General features: G+C 36.5%; 1 protein-coding gene across 5 annotated transcripts in view; it reads right to left on the reverse strand.

Annotated features, from left to right (window-relative positions):
• LOC127636676 (ADP-ribosylation factor-like protein 15) overlaps positions 1-19,830 on the reverse strand; it is a 76,051-nt gene that overhangs the window by 38,695 nt on the left and 17,526 nt on the right. For 3 of the 5 annotated variants that reach the window (XM_052117336.1, XM_052117338.1, XM_052117339.1), the window contains exons 2-3: positions 2,966-3,110; positions 2,686-2,745 (exon numbers count right to left, since the gene is read on the reverse strand). In XM_052117336.1, the coding sequence (XP_051973296.1) occupies positions 2,686-2,745; positions 2,966-3,110 (205 nt within the window). Of the gene's footprint in view, positions 1-2,685; positions 2,746-2,965; positions 3,111-5,082; positions 8,195-19,830 lie in introns of those variants that run through there. The other 2 variants (XM_052117341.1, XM_052117340.1) reach the window with 2 other exon arrangements.

Here is a 19,830-nt window from a genome sequence, read left to right on the forward strand (position 1 = left end):
ATTTCAAATTATAATTATCATTTTAATTTTTTTAATAAAAGTTGTGTACTTTAACATCACTTAATGAATCATGAACATGAATTTGCAATGAACAATTGTATTTTCATAAATAAACATTAACCAAGACTAGCACATGCTTTGAAGCTTTGAAGAAATTAAAGAAAACAAATTTAATGAGCAAGTACACCAAAACAATCTTCCAAACCGTGCTTTAAAAAACATTTTTCATTGTTATTTCATGATACTTAATGTACTTACTAATGTGCTAGTGAACAGAAACTTATTGTAAAGTGTTGCCAATGAATTTATAGCTGTCCTCAAATTGCATACAGTATCTGTATAAATTCTATCTTTTATTGCAATTTAAAAGCCTAATAAACATTCGTTGTAAATTGTTTCTATTTTTAGTAAATAAAACTTAAGGTCAAATGAAAAATATACTGTAAATAGACCATTTCTGACAAAAAATAATTGTATCTTTTTTTTGTGGTGGGGCACAAAACTTAAAGTTGTAGTGCAGTAGGCTGTATACCTGCTTGGGATATTTAAGAGCTGCTAGCTCATGGGGACCCAGGTTCTAGTGTGACATGGGTCATGTTCCGATCCCACTATCTCACCCCTACTTTCCTGTCAACACTTCACTTTCCTCTCAATTACAGACAAAAGCCCAAATATAAAATATTTTTATATATGAAATACTGAGCTACTATCCCATCCATGCCAGTTGTTGAGCCCTGGTTACTCTAACACCAAAAGCTTGGATGCAGGCACATTACTTGCCCTTTAAAAATGTGTGACTTCACTAATATCAATTCCAGCACTTTATGAATCCAACTTTATCTTTTCACCTACCAATCCCTCCCTTCCCCTAGGGTTCCTTGTATTTCAACAACCTCTTACTCTCGTCATCACTCACTCATTCTACAGACAGATTCAAAGCTGCAGCCCATTGCTCATGCTAAAAAATGAAAATGCGGGCCAAGATAGCAATGGTTTAGCGGGCGTGTGAGATCTGAAACATTTCCTTTGCGTGCTGCATTCAAGAACCGGTGGTTCAATTTACCTTAAAGAGAAAAACATTAGTCATCAAAGAAATGAGTGCCCTTTCAGGTCAGGTCGTTACATAACATCTGTGTTAAATAACATTCATCTTCCTAGAGATGTGTCAGATGCTGCCAACGTTTACTTTTTAAATATTTAGATGTGAAATAATGGATTGAAATACTGTTTATATATGTCTCTGTAGGGCTGCATGACTACTGATTTTAATAGTCAGCTAGTCGAGCCTGTGATTCCACTCCCCAACCCCATTTGCTACAATGAAATGGGTTTTAGCTAGTTATATGTATTTTTAAAAACAGCAACAAAGCACATGCCATCAGGCATTAGACAGCCAGCTAGGCTGTGCCTGCAGTCATATAGGTTGCCATTAAAATTAACTTGTGTATTTTGAGTGGGACATTTTTAGTGAAGGTCTGAGCATTGTTTTGTAGAGACGGACCACCTGTATTGAAGTGAATGGGAGAAATTGGAATGCCTAACGGTTGTAGAAAAGGAAGTCCCGCCTTTTCCAGCTAATCAGCTTTTAGATGCAGAGATCACCTATCAGTCAACTTGAGAACGTGCATGTGCATAAGGTGAAACAAACAGAAAATTGAATATTTTAAACATGATCAGAGCTAAAGCAAAACATTTTGAGATTTCGGTCTTTCCCCATTCAAGTGGATAGGAGCTGTAATTATGTCACTTGAATCCATAAAAAATAGCTGCCCAGCCTGCCCTATAGTGTTCCAAAGATAGACACAAAGTGGGCTGACTTGCCTTGAAAGGGACTTTGAGATGAAAGTATGTATAAGGACAGACACGGGATCTAATATGCAGGATGGGGAGGTATTCCAACAAGTCATCAATTTGAAGCACTTTTCAAATATTTTCCAAATCGTGTCCTTGAAGGAGCAAACAGCAACCATCTCAGATGTCTAGCTGATGCTTTTTTTTATTATTATTATTTAAAAAAGGAGAAGAGTCATTTATTTTAACGAGTAAAGCTCCACATGATTGGACAATTCCATAATATTCATCAGAAAATCTCTACTTGATTGGTCAGAGAAACTATAACCCAATCTCTAAACATAACCATAGCAAATCAGACTAGTCAACTTCAGGCTGACAGTGCTGACTACATTAGTTACGGATGACTGGTCTAAGCAACCCCTAGTACTGGCTAATATTAATTGTGACATATAGTGGCATTTAAAAGTCTGAGTCCATTTTGAAAAAAGCTATGAGGTCAAATTAAAAGAAACAAATAAAGATGATGTACTCTTTCTAGGTCACTAATTAACAAGCAAATATGTGACAATGACCTTTTCTCCTTTGTACAAAAGGTCAGATTTTCTTGCTTCCATTGAAACACACAGAATGTTCTTTGGAAAATACTTAAATCATGCCAGATTACATGGATCGTTAGGTTTTGCACAAAGTTGTGGAGTTGAACTTTTCACTCATATTACTATGCTGATAAAATAAGTTGTATAAGTTGTAATGCCAAAAAAAAAAAAAGAATAATAATTCATTAGAAAAATGCACAACAGAAGAATTTTCACTTGTAGTTTCAGACATTTGTACCCCCACTGTACTTAAAACACAAAAGTAGTATTCTAATTAAAAACAGAGAACATTTACCTCCAAGTTCCTTGACATTCAAAATGGCATTCTGGAACGGCACAGCTTTAATGCTAAAACCTGTGAATGAAAGTTGAACAAGATTACCGACTGCAGCCATGAGGGTTTTATAAAGTGATATATATACACACCACCGGTGCTACACTGAACTAGATTTAATCAAGCATGATTTTGAAAACATTTATTGAACCAAAATCAGAATACAAGGAAATTTTAAGTTTCAGATCTGTGTTTGTGTTTGCAGGACGTGTCTGGTATAGCTCTCTGATGGTGGGCTGACCTGTGGTAGGGACAATGCTATCTGTTGCCTCACTGCAAAGTCTGGAGAGCAGACTAGTCTTCCCAGAGCCTGTCAGACCGATGCAAACCACGTCATACTCTGGTCTGGGAGGGGGAGGTCCTTTACAGCAAAACGTCCTGAAGCACTGAAGAGGTAGGGAGAAGTATTGAAAGAAAAGGAATTGGAGAGGAAGGAATTTAGATTGGTTTAGATGACTTTGATTAGTTGTTCTCAACTGGTTTTACATTGGACATCAAGTGATAGCTTGAATCGCACAAAAGAAACAAAAATGTCCTTAAATGGAAAGTTCAGCCAAAAATGAAATTATGTCATCATTTAATTACACTCAAATTGTTCCAAACCCCCTGTGACTTACTTTCTTCAGTAGAACACAAAAGGAGATGTTAGGCAGAAAGTCAGCCTCAGTCATCATTCACTTTAAAGCATCTTTTTTCATATAATGAAAGTTAATGTTGAGGCTCTCAGCCCCTAACCAGTAATATGGGTGAGTAAATGATTACAGAATTTTCATATTGGCTAAACAATCCCTTTGACATCAAACACAGAAATGTATAATTATTTAATATTCAATAATTCACTGTACAAAAACATTGTGGTTGTCACCATGTTTATCATCTTAGCAAGTAAACCCCAATTTAATGTACTCCAGGTCATATTTTTTTATCTTCACATAGATTTATTCATGTTTTTTGGGGGTGTTTTTGAGAGTGAGGGCATGTTACTCAACCTGTCCATGTTGGCATCTGCCTATTTTGGCTAGTTTCTACCAAGTGACAGATGAATTTAGGCCAAAATACCATATAGTCTGGCCTTTAACATTCAACAATAAAAGATATGGGCAGTCTTTCTCCTACTTTTTTGAATTTGTAACATTTTGCTATTCTCCTAAGGCCAGAAACTCTCAAGCAAACTTACAAAGATGCAAGCACTTGGCCTATGTATTGCCATTGGTTTGGTTGTACATACTCAAAGGGATAGTTCACCCAAATATGAAAATTCTCTCATCATTTACTCATGTTCATGTTATTCCAGATTTGTATTACTTACTCTCTCCTGCCGAACACAATTGAATACTTATTTATTTATTTTTAGAAGAATATCTCAGTTCTTTAGGTCCTTTCAATGCAAGTGAATGGTGACCAGACCTTCAAAGCTCCAAAAATCACACTAAGGCCACATAAAAGTAATCAATATGACTCCAGTGGTTAAATCTGTCTTCTAAAGTGATGTATTCACTTTAGGAGAGAAACAGATCAATATATCAATACATTTTACTTTAAATCCACTTTTAGAATGCGATAGTGAAAGTGCAGATTTATAATAAAAAAGGACTTAAATATCAATCTGTTTCTCAGCCATAACTACTCTAACACTTCTGAAGACTTAACCACTGGAGTCAAGTCAAGACATTTTTATTTGTAAAGTGCTTTTCACAACACACAAAAGCAGTTTTACAGGAAATTATGCTTCAACAGAAAAAGCTGTATTATATAATGTCTTCCGAGTCATAATAGTGCAGTTTAAAAACAAATAAAAAACATGATCATAAATTGTGCCTTAAAATAAATAATAGACAATAATTATATTTATATTTAGACCCCCAGTGAACAAGCTTAAGGTGACTGTGGCAAGGAACATAAAACATAAAAATAACCTTGGGGGAAACCAGGCAGACTGAAGGAGCCAGTTCCCTTCTGGATAAACAGCATGAATATAATGCCAATATAAAGTTGTTTATGTGTAGTACACGTCAAGATCTAAATGAGTAAAGTAAGTAAGTGTTAAGGACCAATGTATAAATAAAAATATATTGTATTCATTGTAAAATAAAATGACAAACGTCTTAGAATTTACATTCTTAATTAACTGTGGAAGTGTAAACAGATGCATTGTCTATTGTTATTTGGCTGATGAAATCTGCAGTTAATTTATTATCTACGTATTCCATTTTAAGAGTGTAGTCCATCCTTTGACCAAGGTGATACAGGCAGAGGTAAGTAAGGTACACTGCAGTTCGACTGTAAGCTTGTGGCAGATTAATTTCCGGTAGAGTCAATTTTAAGTCCAAGTTTCAGGCAGTGTCCAGTGAAGTATACCATGTCTGCCGTTTGGTGCTGGCATCAGTTCATCCTCTGTGAAGTCATTGTAGTAGACTGAAGTGATATCTGGCTGGCACAGGCTGCAGTTGGTCATCATCACTCAGCAACACATAGTAGTGGGAGTTGGACAACAGGCAGGACTGGAGTCAGACATCAGGCAGAACCAGAGCTGGATCTGGCAGGCTCTGGTAGCCTCAGGATATGTATCCCAAGGATAAGACAGGGAAACAAATTAAATAATTATTAGCTTAGATGCCATTCACTTTAAAACAAGATTATAGTATAATATTAGATATGTTACCTGTTCCACCAGACCTAACAAATGGAGCATAACTATGAGTAGATAGAAAATTAGGTGTATGCCTGGCTGAAAAGATGAGTCTTTAGTCTAGACTTAAACTGAGAGAGTGTATCTGAGTCCCGAACCATCTTTGAAAGACTAATTAATAGTTTAGGAACAACTAGGAAAAGGAGCTACCTCCTTTTGTGGATTTTGATATTCTAGGTATTATTAACAGGCCAGAATTTTGTGATCTTAGTGAACATGATGGAATATAGCATGATAGAAGGTCACATAAATACTGTGGAGCTAGACCATTTAAGGCTTTGTAAGTAAAGTAGAGGCCCAAAAAATTATCCCTGTGGCACTCCATACATAACTTTAGTTTGATTTGACAATTACTCATTTACACAGACAAAGTGGTAGTGGTCTGATAAATAGGACCTAAACCATACTAATGCCTGTCCACTAATGACAACATAATTCTCCAGCCTATCCAAGAGATTTTGACGAACTGGTGTCGAAGGCAGCACTAAGATCTAAAAGCACTAGAAGATAAATGCAGCCACGATCAGATGATAAGAGCAAATAATTTGAAACTCTGATAAGTGCAGTCTTTTTGTAAAACTTAACATAGTTGGGAGGTCCTTGCCTTTTCTAGTATTTGTGACATAAATGGGAGATTTGAGGTCAGTCTATAATTAGCCAACTCTCCAGGATCAAGCTGTGGTTTCTTGATAAGTGGTTTAATAATTGCTATCTTAAATTTTCTTGGGACATGCCCTAAGGATAATGAGGAGTTAAAAATATTAAGAAGAGGTTTTCAGATTACAGGAAACACTTATTTTAATAGATTGGTCGGTATTGAATCTAACATACATGTTGATGATTTTGATCTACTGCAGATGGTTGCATGATTCCAATTTTGTTTCTGATCATTTCAATTTTATCAGTAAAGAAATTCATAAAGTCATTACTACTGTGCTGCAATGGAATATCTGGTTCAGTCGAAGCTTTATTCCTTACTAATTCATCCACAGTACTGAATAAACATCTAGGATTGTTGTGGTTATTTTCTATGAGTTTGCTAAAATATGCTGACCTGGCAGCTTTTAGTGCCTTTCTGTAGCTACAGACACTATCCTTCCATGCACCGTGAAATACCTCTAATTTTGTATTCTTCCAATTGCACTCCATTTTTCGAGCTGTTCTCTTGAGAACATGAGTGTGATCATTGTAAAACGTTGCAGGCCATTTCTCTTTAATTTTATTTAATCAAAGGGGGGGATACTATCAAGTGTGCTAGAGAAGACTGTATCTATATTTTCTGTGATTACATCAAGTTCTTCTAAATATTTTGGTTTACTGAGTATTTGAGACAAATCTGGAAGGTTATTAGTAAATCTATCTTTAGTGGTTGAAAGAATAGCTCTACCTGAACAATAGCATGGTGTAGATTGAGTAACATTAGCTGATCGCAGCATACAAGAGATGAAGCACTGATACGTGATGTCATCGCTATGTGACAGAATTGCTATATTATCAACCTCTATTCCATATAACAGAATTAAATTGTATAATTACGCCGATGAGTTGATCCTGTCACATTTTGTCAGACCCCAACAGAGTTCAGAATATTGATAAATGCTAATCCCAGTGTATCACTTTCTTTATGTATGTGAATGTTGAATTCACCAACGATTAAAGCTCTATCCACAGTAACAAATTCTCTAAGGAAATCAGAATATGGCCTTGGTGGTCTATATACTGTAGCAAGAACAAAAGGTGACAGATATTTTTTATTTATTTCGGATGATATCACATGGAATTTTATGTATTACTTTTATGTGGCCTTTATGTGATTTTTGGAGTTTGAAAGGTCTGGTTACCATTCTCTTGCATCGTATGGACCTATGGAGCTGAGATGTTCCTTTAAAAATGGCATTTGTGTTCAATAAAAGAAAGAAAGTCTCCCTTTAATGTGGGTTCTTGTGTTACTGAGGTGGTAACAATCCTCACTTCACAAGGGGGTCAATAGACTTACCATTAAAAGTCTGTGTCATTAAACTGGATGTTATTATTCAGGAAAGTTGCTTTAAATATATTGACCTAACCTTACTTGCGCAACAATATTCTCTTCAAATTGTTGCTCCACCATGACAGTAGTTGGCTTGAAAGAAAAACTCAGTGTAGAAGTAATCAGCTCACATTAATGTTCACAATAGCGCCCATTGTGGAAACATTGATAATGCAACACATACATGCATTGTGTTATGAATTGGGGTCTGACATATTTTGGATTGCAACAATGCATTACATTGAGCTTGTGTAACTAGAAGCATCTGCGTTCAGGTGTTTAAGAGTATGTTTTGGCATTAACTATGCAATTATATGGTTAGTTACATTTTATTATTTACATTTACCATTGTTTTTTCCCTACTGTCCGTGACACCTTCAGAACAGAGCTGCGACCCATTTTTGGGTTGTGACCCAATAGTTGAGTACTCTTGATTTAGATAAAAACTTCCCACTCGTGTTTGTTTTTGTGATTGTTTTCACGACTTTTGGCCTGCGATTCTACAAGTGAATTTCTGTGGGTGTATATGCGAATCACTCTAAACCCAGAAACACAACTCAAAGCCATCTCACATCTGTTGGCACCATCTGGTTCAGCAAAAGTTACTGCGAAAGAAAAAAATAGTCTACCGCACAGAGCCTCCATTGAAATCATATGGGTTGAAAGTTACCACAGTGTTCTGGAAGAAGTAAGCTCCCCAATATATTTAGCAAAAAAAATTAAAAATCCCTGTTGTCAACAGCCCTTCGGTTGACGTCATGACACTAAGTGATAAAGCAAATAAATAATTGGGTAATAAATTTCAATACCACAAAATAAAACTAACCAGCAAAACACAAACACATAAAGAAAGACTCCTAACACAGATCAGATCACTTAGCAGATCAAAAGCTTCCTACTAAATAGCCTAAGTGAAGAAGATCAATGCCGGAGAGGCCCTCTGTTTGAGTACATCTGACATTATGTACTCATTATGACATGAGCAGGCGACATTGTGTGTTGCATTACATTAGGATGGTAGGGGTAAAGGGAACTTAATGCAGCCAGGCCCTTTCAAGTAAAAACAAATCTATCAGTGTAATTTTTCTTATTTCCCTTGATGTCTGTTTCTCCCTGTCTGTCTCCTTTTTGAGTCACAAAACAGAAGACCTGACATCTGGTTGGCTGTGTAGAGACGCATCTATAAAGACAGAGAGTATAGCGTGAGAGCACAGTGTATAGTGTCATTTGAGACACAGCTAATAAGTAGCAGTGTACCACTGATAACAGGATTCTGGCTTCATACAGAGGTATACACCGATCAGCCACAACATTAAAACCACATGCCTCATATTGTGTAGGCCCCTCTCGTGCCACCAAACAGCGCCAACTCACATTTCAGAATAGCATTCTGAGATGCTATTCTGCTCGCTACAATTGTACAGAGCAGTTATCTGAGTTACCGAAGACTTTGTCTGTTCAAACCACTCTGGCAATTCTCTGTTGACCTCTCTCATCAACAAGGTGTTTCTGTCATCAGAATTGCCACTCACTGAATTTTTTTGTTTTTGCTATCCGCTCTGTACAATTGTGGTGAGAAGAATAGCATCTCAGAATGCTATTCTGAGATGAGGGTTGCTGCTGTTTTGGCGGATATATATTAGGCAGGTGCTTTTAATGTTGTGGCTGATCGGTGTATGTTTCTGAGAAATCGGTTAATGAGAACTGCATGAATGAAAGTGCCAGAGTCAGTGGGTTCTTTCATCACAAACTATGCTAACTGCATTCAATTTAACGTTACACTTGCGGGCTGAGAGCAGCAAACAGCATCCAAACCATGATCGATACAGTGAGAAATAATGACATGCATTTGTTTGTGTTGCATTTATACATTATAAAGCCAGAACATGTGACTGCAAGGAAAACATGAGGAAGGCATGTGGGGTTCATTTACAATTTTATGCAGACTGAGTTTGGGTGTATGATTAGCAAATGCTGCCCTCTTGGGGACACACTGGGCTTTACACCAACCACAACACAGTGCTCCTTTTAAAGAGCAAAAAGGATGGAAATACTCCAGTGACTCAAAACAAATGACTAGACAAGTGCTTCAACCCCTTGTTCAAGAAACAATTTAGAAAAAAACTGACCCGATTTACAACACTACATGTTCTATTTCTTTAATTCCACCCGTTACTTGTCACCGGAGTCACCATTTGTAGCTCTACAACTACTGACCCACTTTACACAAGCTTTCTGAGAAACAAAAAGAAAATAGCCTTCATGAAAAAAGAACCACAAATTCGATATCCTTATTTGAACTGAAAGCTTCTCAGTGGGTTAACACTAGAACCACGTCAACAGACACAAGGTGGCAGCACAAAATAATTCCAGCTTTTTCCAAATCATGCTCTTGAAACATCTGATAGTATATCAAGAATTAGCCTATATGCAAAAGAAAGAATCTTTGTAGGATTAGAAATATGCAAAAGTGCTCTATCATGTAGCCTAGAGATCATGATCTTAGGTAGGAGATAAGTAGTAATGCATTTTGATGTAAAACAGGTTGGACATGTAATTGATGATCCAAGATTCTAGGAAAAGCCAGAAGTCAAGAGTGTTTTTTGATCTCTTCTTTTACTTTTTTGAGTGCTTCATTTTTAAATCACTAACAATTAAATACCTACCCTCACTACAATCACATTCATTAAGAAACATTGTCTGGCCATTTAGTTTATTTCTAAGTAAAACAGTAATATTCATTGGGGAAAGATGTGGGTGGGACTTGATTTTATCCTTAGGGAAGTGAATGGACTCTGAAGAGAGAATAGAGGCAAAAGGTTAAAAAAGAGCTTGATCACCTCAACTATAAACAAAAGGAAAATAGTTTCAGAGGAAGAGCACGGTATTACATTTGTTTGACAATTTTGTTTTTTCTTTGGATTGAGGTGTGCTGAATAATCGAGACCATAATCGTGTATGAAGAAAGTAAATTGGGTCAATTTTGCTACAGGATTAATTTTAGGAAAATACAGTTGTCAAGATTGTGTTATGAAGTCTTCATTTACTACAAGGAAGAGGAAAAAGGATCATACTTGGGTTGAACATGGTTAAATTGAATATTTCCAGTTAAAGAATGGAAATATTTGTTATTTGCCTACAGCTTGCTCACTGGGGTTATTAATACAATTATCATTTAATTATTTTTAAACACTATTAAAAATCGTATTTTATCTAAATTACACAATGATGATTAATCGACTTTATAGACATTACAGTTTTATCGTCTGTTAATGTTGATATTCTGTAAAGCTGCTTTGAAAAGATGTGTGTTGTGAAAGGCGCTATACAAATAAAATTGACTTGACTTGCATATTTGTTTGATTTCTTTTCTGTCAGGATAGATGGCATATTTTCTTGTTTGAGAGTGAAAAGCTTTTTTGAGTGATTCATCTTTAATAGCTAAAATTAAAAATGTCTACCCTCACTAAAGTCTACACATGGGATTTCTTCACTTTGGAGGGAGAAGTATGGGTGACAAATATATTCAAACTTGTTCATCTTTCTTTTCTCCATATTTACCTTTAATTTGGTAATTTTATTCAAATTAATAATACAGCCTACATTATGATCTTTCAGTCATAATAATAGTAATATAGTAATAATAGTAAAATGTATATAAATTATTAATGATATTAGTTTATTTTTAATGTATTATTACTATTATTATTTTCAGTCAGTTCTTTCTTAACATGATGTAATCGTAACTTCCATTTATATTATTGTTCTTGTCAGATATTTTCTTTCAAAATTGACTTAATAATTATTGAAACTGTGAAGCCATTTAAAAAAGAATTATATTCTAAATTTTTAGTCACTACGCTCTCTTCAACCTGAAGCTGAGCATCTCTGACAGCATTAACAACAGCCTTTTTACTGTGCAGTACATCATTGCATTTAGTCAGTACAAGCGAGCTGCACAACAGGGGTGTAGAAAAACAAGAAAAACAAGCAAGTATAGACAACCCACTTTGTAAAGTGGAAATTGTTTGCAAATCCTGCACCAAAGAAAAGGCTCAGAAGTGTATCAAGATCATAATCAAAAATGTATAAATATAGGTACACGCAAATGAGATTTGAAAGCTACAGCAGAGAATAAGAGGGCACGCAGACAAACAGTGCATCCGGAAACTATTCACAGCGCTTCACTTTTTCCACATTTTGTTATGTTACAGCCTTATTCCAAAATGGATTAAATTCATTATTTTAGCAATACCCCATAATGACAAAGTGAAAGAACTTTGTTTGAAATCTTTGCAAATTTATTAAAAATAAATAAGGAAAAAAATCACATGTACATAAGTATTCACAGTCTTTGCTCAATACTTTGTTGAAGCACCAATTACAGCCTTAAGTCTTTTTGTGTATGATGCTACAAGCTTGGCACACCTATTTTTGGGAAGTTTCTCCCATTTTTCTTTGCAGGACCTCTCAAGCTTCATCAGGTTGGATGGGGAGCGTCGACGCACAGCCATTTTCAGATCTTTCCAGAGATGTTAAATCGGGTTCAAGTCTGGGCTCTGGCTGGGCCACTCAAGGACATTCACAGAGTTGTCCCGTAGCCACTCCTTTGTTATCTTGGCTGTGTGCTTAGGGTCGTTGTCCTGTTGGAAGATGAACCTTTGCCCCAGTCTGAGATTTGAACATCCCCACAGCATGATGCTGCCACCACCATGCTTCACTGTAGGGATGGCATTGTCCAGGTGATGAGCGGTGCCTGATTTCCTCCAGACATTCAGGCCAATCTTTGTTTCATCAGACCAGAGAATTTTGTTTCTCATGGTCTGAGAGTCCTTCAGGTGCCTTTTGGCAAACTCCAGGTGGGCTGTCATGTGCCTTTTACTGAGGAGTGGCTTCCATCTGGCCACTCTACCATACAGGCCTGATTGGTGGAGTGCTTCAGAGATGGTTGTTCTTCTGGAAGTTTCTCCTCTCCGTCTTACAGGTTACCTTAATTATCTTAATATGCGAGCACGACTGTTTGAACATGACTGTTTTTTCTCTATTATTTGTACAGTGTATTTGCAAACCACAGTTGTCTTGACAGGATAGAACATAAATAAGGCATTTTTAAAATATTTCATTCTGTTCCATTCAGCTGTTTGAAAGGAAGAACTTGCCTGGTGTATGTGAGTTTTTAGCACTGTCTCTGCCCTGGACCAGAAGTCACAGTGCACGGTGTTGGAGTTTGGAGGTTACTCTGTCAAACCAATGCTAGCATTGCAGCATTGTTTATCAGTTTGGTTGTTATGAGAAGTCTCTGTTGATAATTAAGGTACCACTCAAAATCAAAACGTTTTCAATCTCAAAATTGTCACTTCACTGAATTTCAAATTTAGTGAAAAGTCACTTCATGCATGATCATTATCGATAATCATTTTCATGATTGATCATAGCTGTAACATCAAAGTATTCAGGAACTTGTGCCCATCCCTAGTCCAGAACATCACAGATAACCACTATTTGATAGCCTTCAACAACAGTGCAAAGAGCAAACACATCTGGTTTGTTGCCCTTGGCTCAGTCCCATCACAATGGACTGGAGGTGGTATCACAAGTTGTTTGCCCCAGAGGCATCTTCATCTGGGACAATGCCCACCCAATGCCACTGACGCACTTCCTACTCTACAGCACTGTCATCGTGGTGTTTCCAGGTAAAGACATGATGGGCACACTGCCAGCTAAAAAGGGTGAACAAATGGAAACAGGAAAGGCCCAAATTGATTGATGCCATAACAGGAGGATTGGGAGGAAGAGGAAGTCCCATGCCTGTAAAGCACAAGAGACAAGCTGGTGTACAATAACCCCAATCAAAACCAGTAGTCCCATGCCTGTAAAGCATCAGAGACAAGCTGGTGTACAATAAACCACAAGAAAGTGGGAAAAAAAGCATTATAGATTAGTGTTTCCAACCCTGTTCGTGGAGTACACTAGCACTGCAGTTTCAGAATTTTTTTTTTCGTAAACACGGCTACTTCTTAATAGCTGTCAATGGAGAAACATTATAGGGTGTAGTTCCAGCATCTACCAGCAGGGTCAGGAGACAGGGAATGTGCTTACCAGCCAATTCCTGACCCCCTGGTTAAATCGGGTGTGTTAAATAAGGGAGACAAAATGTGCAGTCTGGGGATGCTCCAGGAACAGGGTTGGGAAACACTGTCAAAGCCATTGCATTAATATGAATGAAAGTGAATAAAGCACATAAGTCTAGTATGACTGGAAGACGCAACAACTTTTCACCATTTAACAACCCCTTTGAAGATTCAAGGGGTAACAAACTTGGCTTCTGTAAATAAGATTCTCTGTAGAAACAGATTCCATGTGACAAAACCACATTTCAAGCCTTAGCACCATTATACAGTACAGTCTGGATGGATTAAAAGCTGTGGCTCAGCGGTAACACGAGAACTTTCACTTGGCCTCTCATATTGACCCTCCATGTTTCACCCGAGGTGATTGGATACACTGTGAATATCTTCCATTTAACTGTACTGGAGTTTTGAGTCAACAGAGCACATGGGGATTTGCACAGTATTATTACTGTAGCAGGATAAAAGAGAAGGGCTCAACAATGCCCAGCTAAACTGGAACTCACCCCTCTGCTCTGGCACTGATGGTGTTGGTCTGTAAATCTTCACTATTACCCCTTCTTCAGTATTTAAAGGGATAGTTCACTCAAGAATGAAAATTCTGTGATCATTTACTTACCCTTATGGTGTCACAAACCCATATGACTTTCTTTTTTCAGCGGAACACAAAGTGAGATGCACAAGGTTAGGGAATGGCAGCCTCAGTCACTATTCACTTTCAATTTATGAAAAAAGATGCAATGGAAGAGAATGGTGACTGAGGCTGTCAGTCCCAAAAATGCTACCTTTTGTGTTCCAATAAAGATAGAAAGTTATTTTAATTACAAAAAATCTTTGTTTTTGAGTGAACTGTGCATTTATATTAAATAACTACAGTCTGAGATTGGAGATTAGACGAACACTTCAGATAACAAAGCTATTCTTGGTCCTTAGAAACCACTGAACAATCACATCATCTACAAAGTCAAGGTGTGCCTTAAATAACTGTTGGAAGGGATTTTATTTAGTCTTTCCAGGAACAAGTGAATAACTTAAGCAATGGCTTAAGTTATTGTCTCAGAATCTGGAATGGCAGGAGCAGTCTACAAACCCAATGCACTGGGAGCTCATACAGGAAGTTTCTTTTTGTTTTCCCATTCCGTGCCGATATCCATCCAGTTTCCACCTTTGGTGGGCTGTATTTGTACTGGTATCCTGTTTGGTCTGACGAGGCTTCTAACTGCCACATCCTGGCTTATCAAAGCACGGAAGTGAAGCATGCAGAATACATGGTTACGGTCTCCATTCCAACACCAGCCAGGCTCCACTGCGGGCCGCCGTCTGCCATTGGAGATGTCCACCCTCCTACTGTTATATATGAAACTAAGGGCACTTGGTAACAATGGGTCTCATTCCCTAATAAATTTGTGCAAGTTGCGTACTTACATGAGCAGAAAACGTTTTCACATAAAATGTTGGTCAGATTCACAACAGGTGCATATGTACATACATTCGTTTTTACCGTTGTGCTAATGTAGATGACCCCATATTATAATATATGAGGAAGTGCATCCCTGCAGTTTTTGATTTGCATAAAATTCACCCAAACAATCTCCACATAATGGTGTTCTCCCTTAAAGTGTGTCATTATCAGAAACAATAAAACATAATTTACATCTTTTATTTAGACCCAAACTACATGTGATTGCTACAAATTGTTTTTACCCACAAAACAGTCGCTCTGTGGATGTTTTTAGATTTTTCGAAATCTAGAGATCTCAGGAGATCAGTAGTTTCTGAGATGCTCAATCCACCCCGCCTGGCACTTAGTCACTTAGGCTAGATCACATTTCTTCCCCACTCTAATGTTTGCTTTGAACAACAAATGATCTCTTCAACCATGTACATGTTTTTATGCATAATTTTGCAGCACATAGTTGTCCGATTCGATTTTTGTGTTAAAGAGCCCATATTATGCTCAGGTTCATATATAGGTTCATAATTTTATTTTGGGGGTCTACAAGAACAGATTTATATGCTTTAATGTTCAAAAATCATATAATGTTTCTCATACTTAACACTGCAAATGTGTTACATAGTGATTGTAGCTATGTTACAGAAGTAATGGCTGGACTGGTGTTTCAGGCAGTTCAGGAGCAGTGTTTTCTGCAGGAGAGAGTAACTCTCTTTGGCGTGGACTATGTGCTATAACACTGCAGACCTTTTACATGCACAAACAGCTATATTACACACTAAAGGAAAGGTAAAATCCCCAAAAGCATAATAGGGCCTCTTTACCAATCAGGTGTACCTAATAAATTGGCCATCTGAGCAACATCAACTTCAAATTACTAATGATACTAATTTGACATTAGTAATGTCTGACACGTTTTTTCAGGGACTGTCACTCTAGAGCAACCTTGTGTACCTTGCAAAGGAGCACTTAAAGGGCACAATGGTGATAGTTGATGAAGTCTGAACCTACAACATTATTATGCAATGCTTAAAAGAAACTGCAGAGCAGCCCATAACCTGCTGTTCTGAAGAACCCAGAAGTGCTGTTGCCTGCTCAGTGACGTCACAGTAATTTAATCAAATAATCGTGATTACATCATCAAGGGCAATAATCGACAATTATGATTTTTGTCATAATCATGCAGCCCTAACTTGTGTTAAGACTCACATTGTTTAATCAAAGAGGCTGTTCCTTACCTGTTGCACACTTTGATTTTCAGCTAGAATATCAGAAGATTAGAAGAAGAAAGGGCCAGTAAAAGTCTCTAAATTTTTTGTAACAGAGTTAATTATTTTTTGGGGTCACACTTATGTACCATTAACATAAATACATCCAATATAATGTATTTACTGTATAACTACAATGTTGTTCGGCAAAGTTTTCATCTGATTCACATTTGCTGCTACTGAGGTTGAGGTCCGGGTAGGTTTAGGTGTAGGACTAGGGTTAGGGATAGAGGTAAGTTTAACAGTTTAACTACAAATGCAATTAAATACAGATACTTTCCATGCAAGAACAATGCAACCACACATACATATTAAGTACATTGTATCAAATGCTTAAATATACGGTAGTTAAAGAAATCTAATATAAAGTGTGAGCGATTTTCTTTTATTAACTTTATGGACCTTATTGTGTTTTGAATGGGGCATGCAGTTTACTATTAACAACTGGTATACTAAATTATTCTCAGGGGAAATTCAGTTCATAATGAACATGTCATTGCATCTGTATAGTGATGTGTATCGTGACGTTATTGGTGATAGCCAGCCCTATGCAATTACGAAACAAGTCTCACCAATCCAATTTTTTAGCAACAGCATAGTGCCTCAAATCTTTTCAGCTTAGAAATCTGAGAAAAGATTAACAGTCATACCAAAATGTCTGCTCTGTATATTGAACTTTTGTTGTTGTCAATCATCTTTTCTGTGGCTATGCTTAAATATCGATCACACTTTTTTTTGTCCTCCATTTATCTAAAGGCTTCTGCACATTTTGTTTGCACAAACACCACCATATAAACTCACTTTTTTGGTGGTAGCCTATACTGTATGTCACATCAAGTGCACTGTTCGTGTTATCTTTGCAGCGTTGTACACCACATTGCACTTATCTGTAATTTTTTTATTCTGCTTATGCGCTTTGAATAAAAATTAATATTAATAATCAAATTAAAAGTCTGATTAAGCATTTTTCTGGTTCGATGTAGGGATGCACTGATACCACTTATTCTCTTCCAATCCGATTCCGATATCGGAAATCTCAGTTTCGGCGGAAACCGATCCCAAGACAATACCAGTGTTGTTTTTTTGCATAATCAGTTTAGAATATCTTTACATTATTGTGTGGAACTAATTGGGACTCTTTAATATGTAAAGAAACACAAACCTCTAACTACACATTATTTCAATATAAATGTATAGCTTATTAAGAAAAGCTTTATTATTAACTAGTATACTGGATAATGTAGCAGCAGAATTATCAGTAATTCCAGTCTTCAAGTCTTCAGTAGAAAAGTGTTTTATTTGTGTCTTTTTACTTTTTTTTCCAAGTTGCATCTGGACTTTTAAGGATATAGATCTATTTTTTGTTCAATTTAGATGTAAGACATCAGTCCACTTTTCATTCACACAGTAATTTTTGGAACCCATTCAAATATTTATTTTTATAAATTGTAAACAAATACTAATGATCACAATAATAATAATAATAATAATAAATTGTTATTAATATTATTATTTTTGACTTTTAATTTGAAATATATCAGTAATATATTTAAATAGAGCACTTTTTAAACCCCTCACGCTTTTATTTTGACATTCTGAGCTCTCTGAGAAATCCTGTATGTGTCTGTTTGTAGGCAAGTTCACAGTAGTTGAATTCAATTCTTATTCAAATTCTGGTAAACTACGACTCTGGTGCCATTCTAAATATATATTATAAGTGAACCGAACTACTGAGCATCTACATCTGAGATGTTGTTCTAGAGTAGCGCTCAAATATTGCACACCGCTGTGAATGCGAGTGCATCACCAGCCTGTGTGTGAGTTTGTGTAAACAGAGCAGCACCATTCACTAATGCGCTGTGCATACTATATATTTACTTATTAAACACTGCTTTTTGTGATTCACAGAGCTATCGCACATCTTCAAGTGGCTTTGAATAAAATTCACGAGTCATATTAACTGCATTAATGGTGTTTTTATGGATCTTTATGTCATTTTTGCCTCTTGACAGTAATGAACATGACTAACACACATTATCGGATTTGGATCAGGCTCGTCAGACCGATACCCGATCCGTCTAAAAGCTTCAGTATCGGAGCCGATACGATCCAGATATCGGATCGGTGCATCCCTAGTTCGATGCAGAAGATTTACAATACAACTGTAAATCGATTTCCCCTCACCTAGGGCTGGGTGATTAATCAAATGTTATTTTAAATTACGATTTTGGCTTCCAACGATTATGAAAACAACATAATCTAGATATAACTATTATTCTGCTGCATTCCATTTCACAATTAAACACCCTGGCGGTATATATTTAAAGTATACTGTATTAAGGTTCAAATAATAAGGAAGCGGTTTATGAACATAAACTCTGAAACTGGCATTTCTCTGTGTGGTCAGCGCCGTGTCTATGAGTTGTGTGACGTGACCGGGGAAGAGTTTGAATATTCTCCCAGCTTATGCACACTCTGTGGCGGGTCGCTCATCACTCGCACACTTTTTCTACAGCTAGATTATAACATAGTGAATCATAATATATGTGTCACGTTCACTGTGTGTATCTTATCATGAAGAACATCGGTGATATGCAGCTCTATTAAGAAGAGAATTTTCTTTTTTGTGAGTTAATGATGGATCGAAGTGAACATAAAGGTGAGAGAAAGAAGTCTACACTGGAACAAAATACATTTTTGATTAGTCTTTTTTGCTTGTTTTCCAAAAATAATATCTAAAACTGCTTTAAAACAATGTAAATTTACTTTAGGAGCTATATTGCAGCAGAAAAAACTGTTATCGGAGAATATTGAATACAATATTTAATCAGGGCTCGAAATTAAGCTTGTCCGGGACAAGTGGATTTTTGAAGGGGCAAGTGAAAGAGAATTTTACTTACCCGACCGGACAAGCAGAATGATTAAAACGCAAATAACAAAATAATAACCGGCTATGTTTGTGAAGGCCTTGGAATGTGTCACTTATTAGAAAGTTAATATTCTTATTCTGCTATTGAAAGTAATCCAGAGCATGTCATTTTATACCATTCTTCCATAATTAAGATATTAGTGAGTGTTATTGTTGTTAACATATTAGTTAGTGTAATTGTTGTGTTGTGGTATTAAAGCTGGTATTGAGAATTGTCAAATTTCACTACCGACTACTGATATTTTAATTTTGTGATAATGTATAGCCTTATTGTACATGGTAGATCTTGCTGCAATAACATGATGAAAAAGTAAATCACATTCCATATTTATGTGAACCCTTGCTGTAAATGATGGTGATGGAGGCTTTCCTTTATTTGACCATACGTGATATCAAATAATTATCATATAACAATAGCCTCCTCCCCTCCCCAGTGCAGGTTACATTTCAAGTTCAAAGAAATCCACTGTTAAATATATTTAAAATGTTTGTTTTTTAAAGTTCAATAAATGCATGTTGTTTCCAAAGTCAAAGGACAATCGTGTTAAATATCCCTGATCTCAATATTGACTAAAATAATCATGATTATGATTTTGCCATAGTCGAGCAG

This window comes from Xyrauchen texanus, chromosome 44 (assembly GCF_025860055.1).
Source record: "Xyrauchen texanus isolate HMW12.3.18 chromosome 44, RBS_HiC_50CHRs, whole genome shotgun sequence".
Lineage (NCBI taxonomy): Eukaryota > Metazoa > Chordata > Actinopteri > Cypriniformes > Catostomidae > Xyrauchen > Xyrauchen texanus.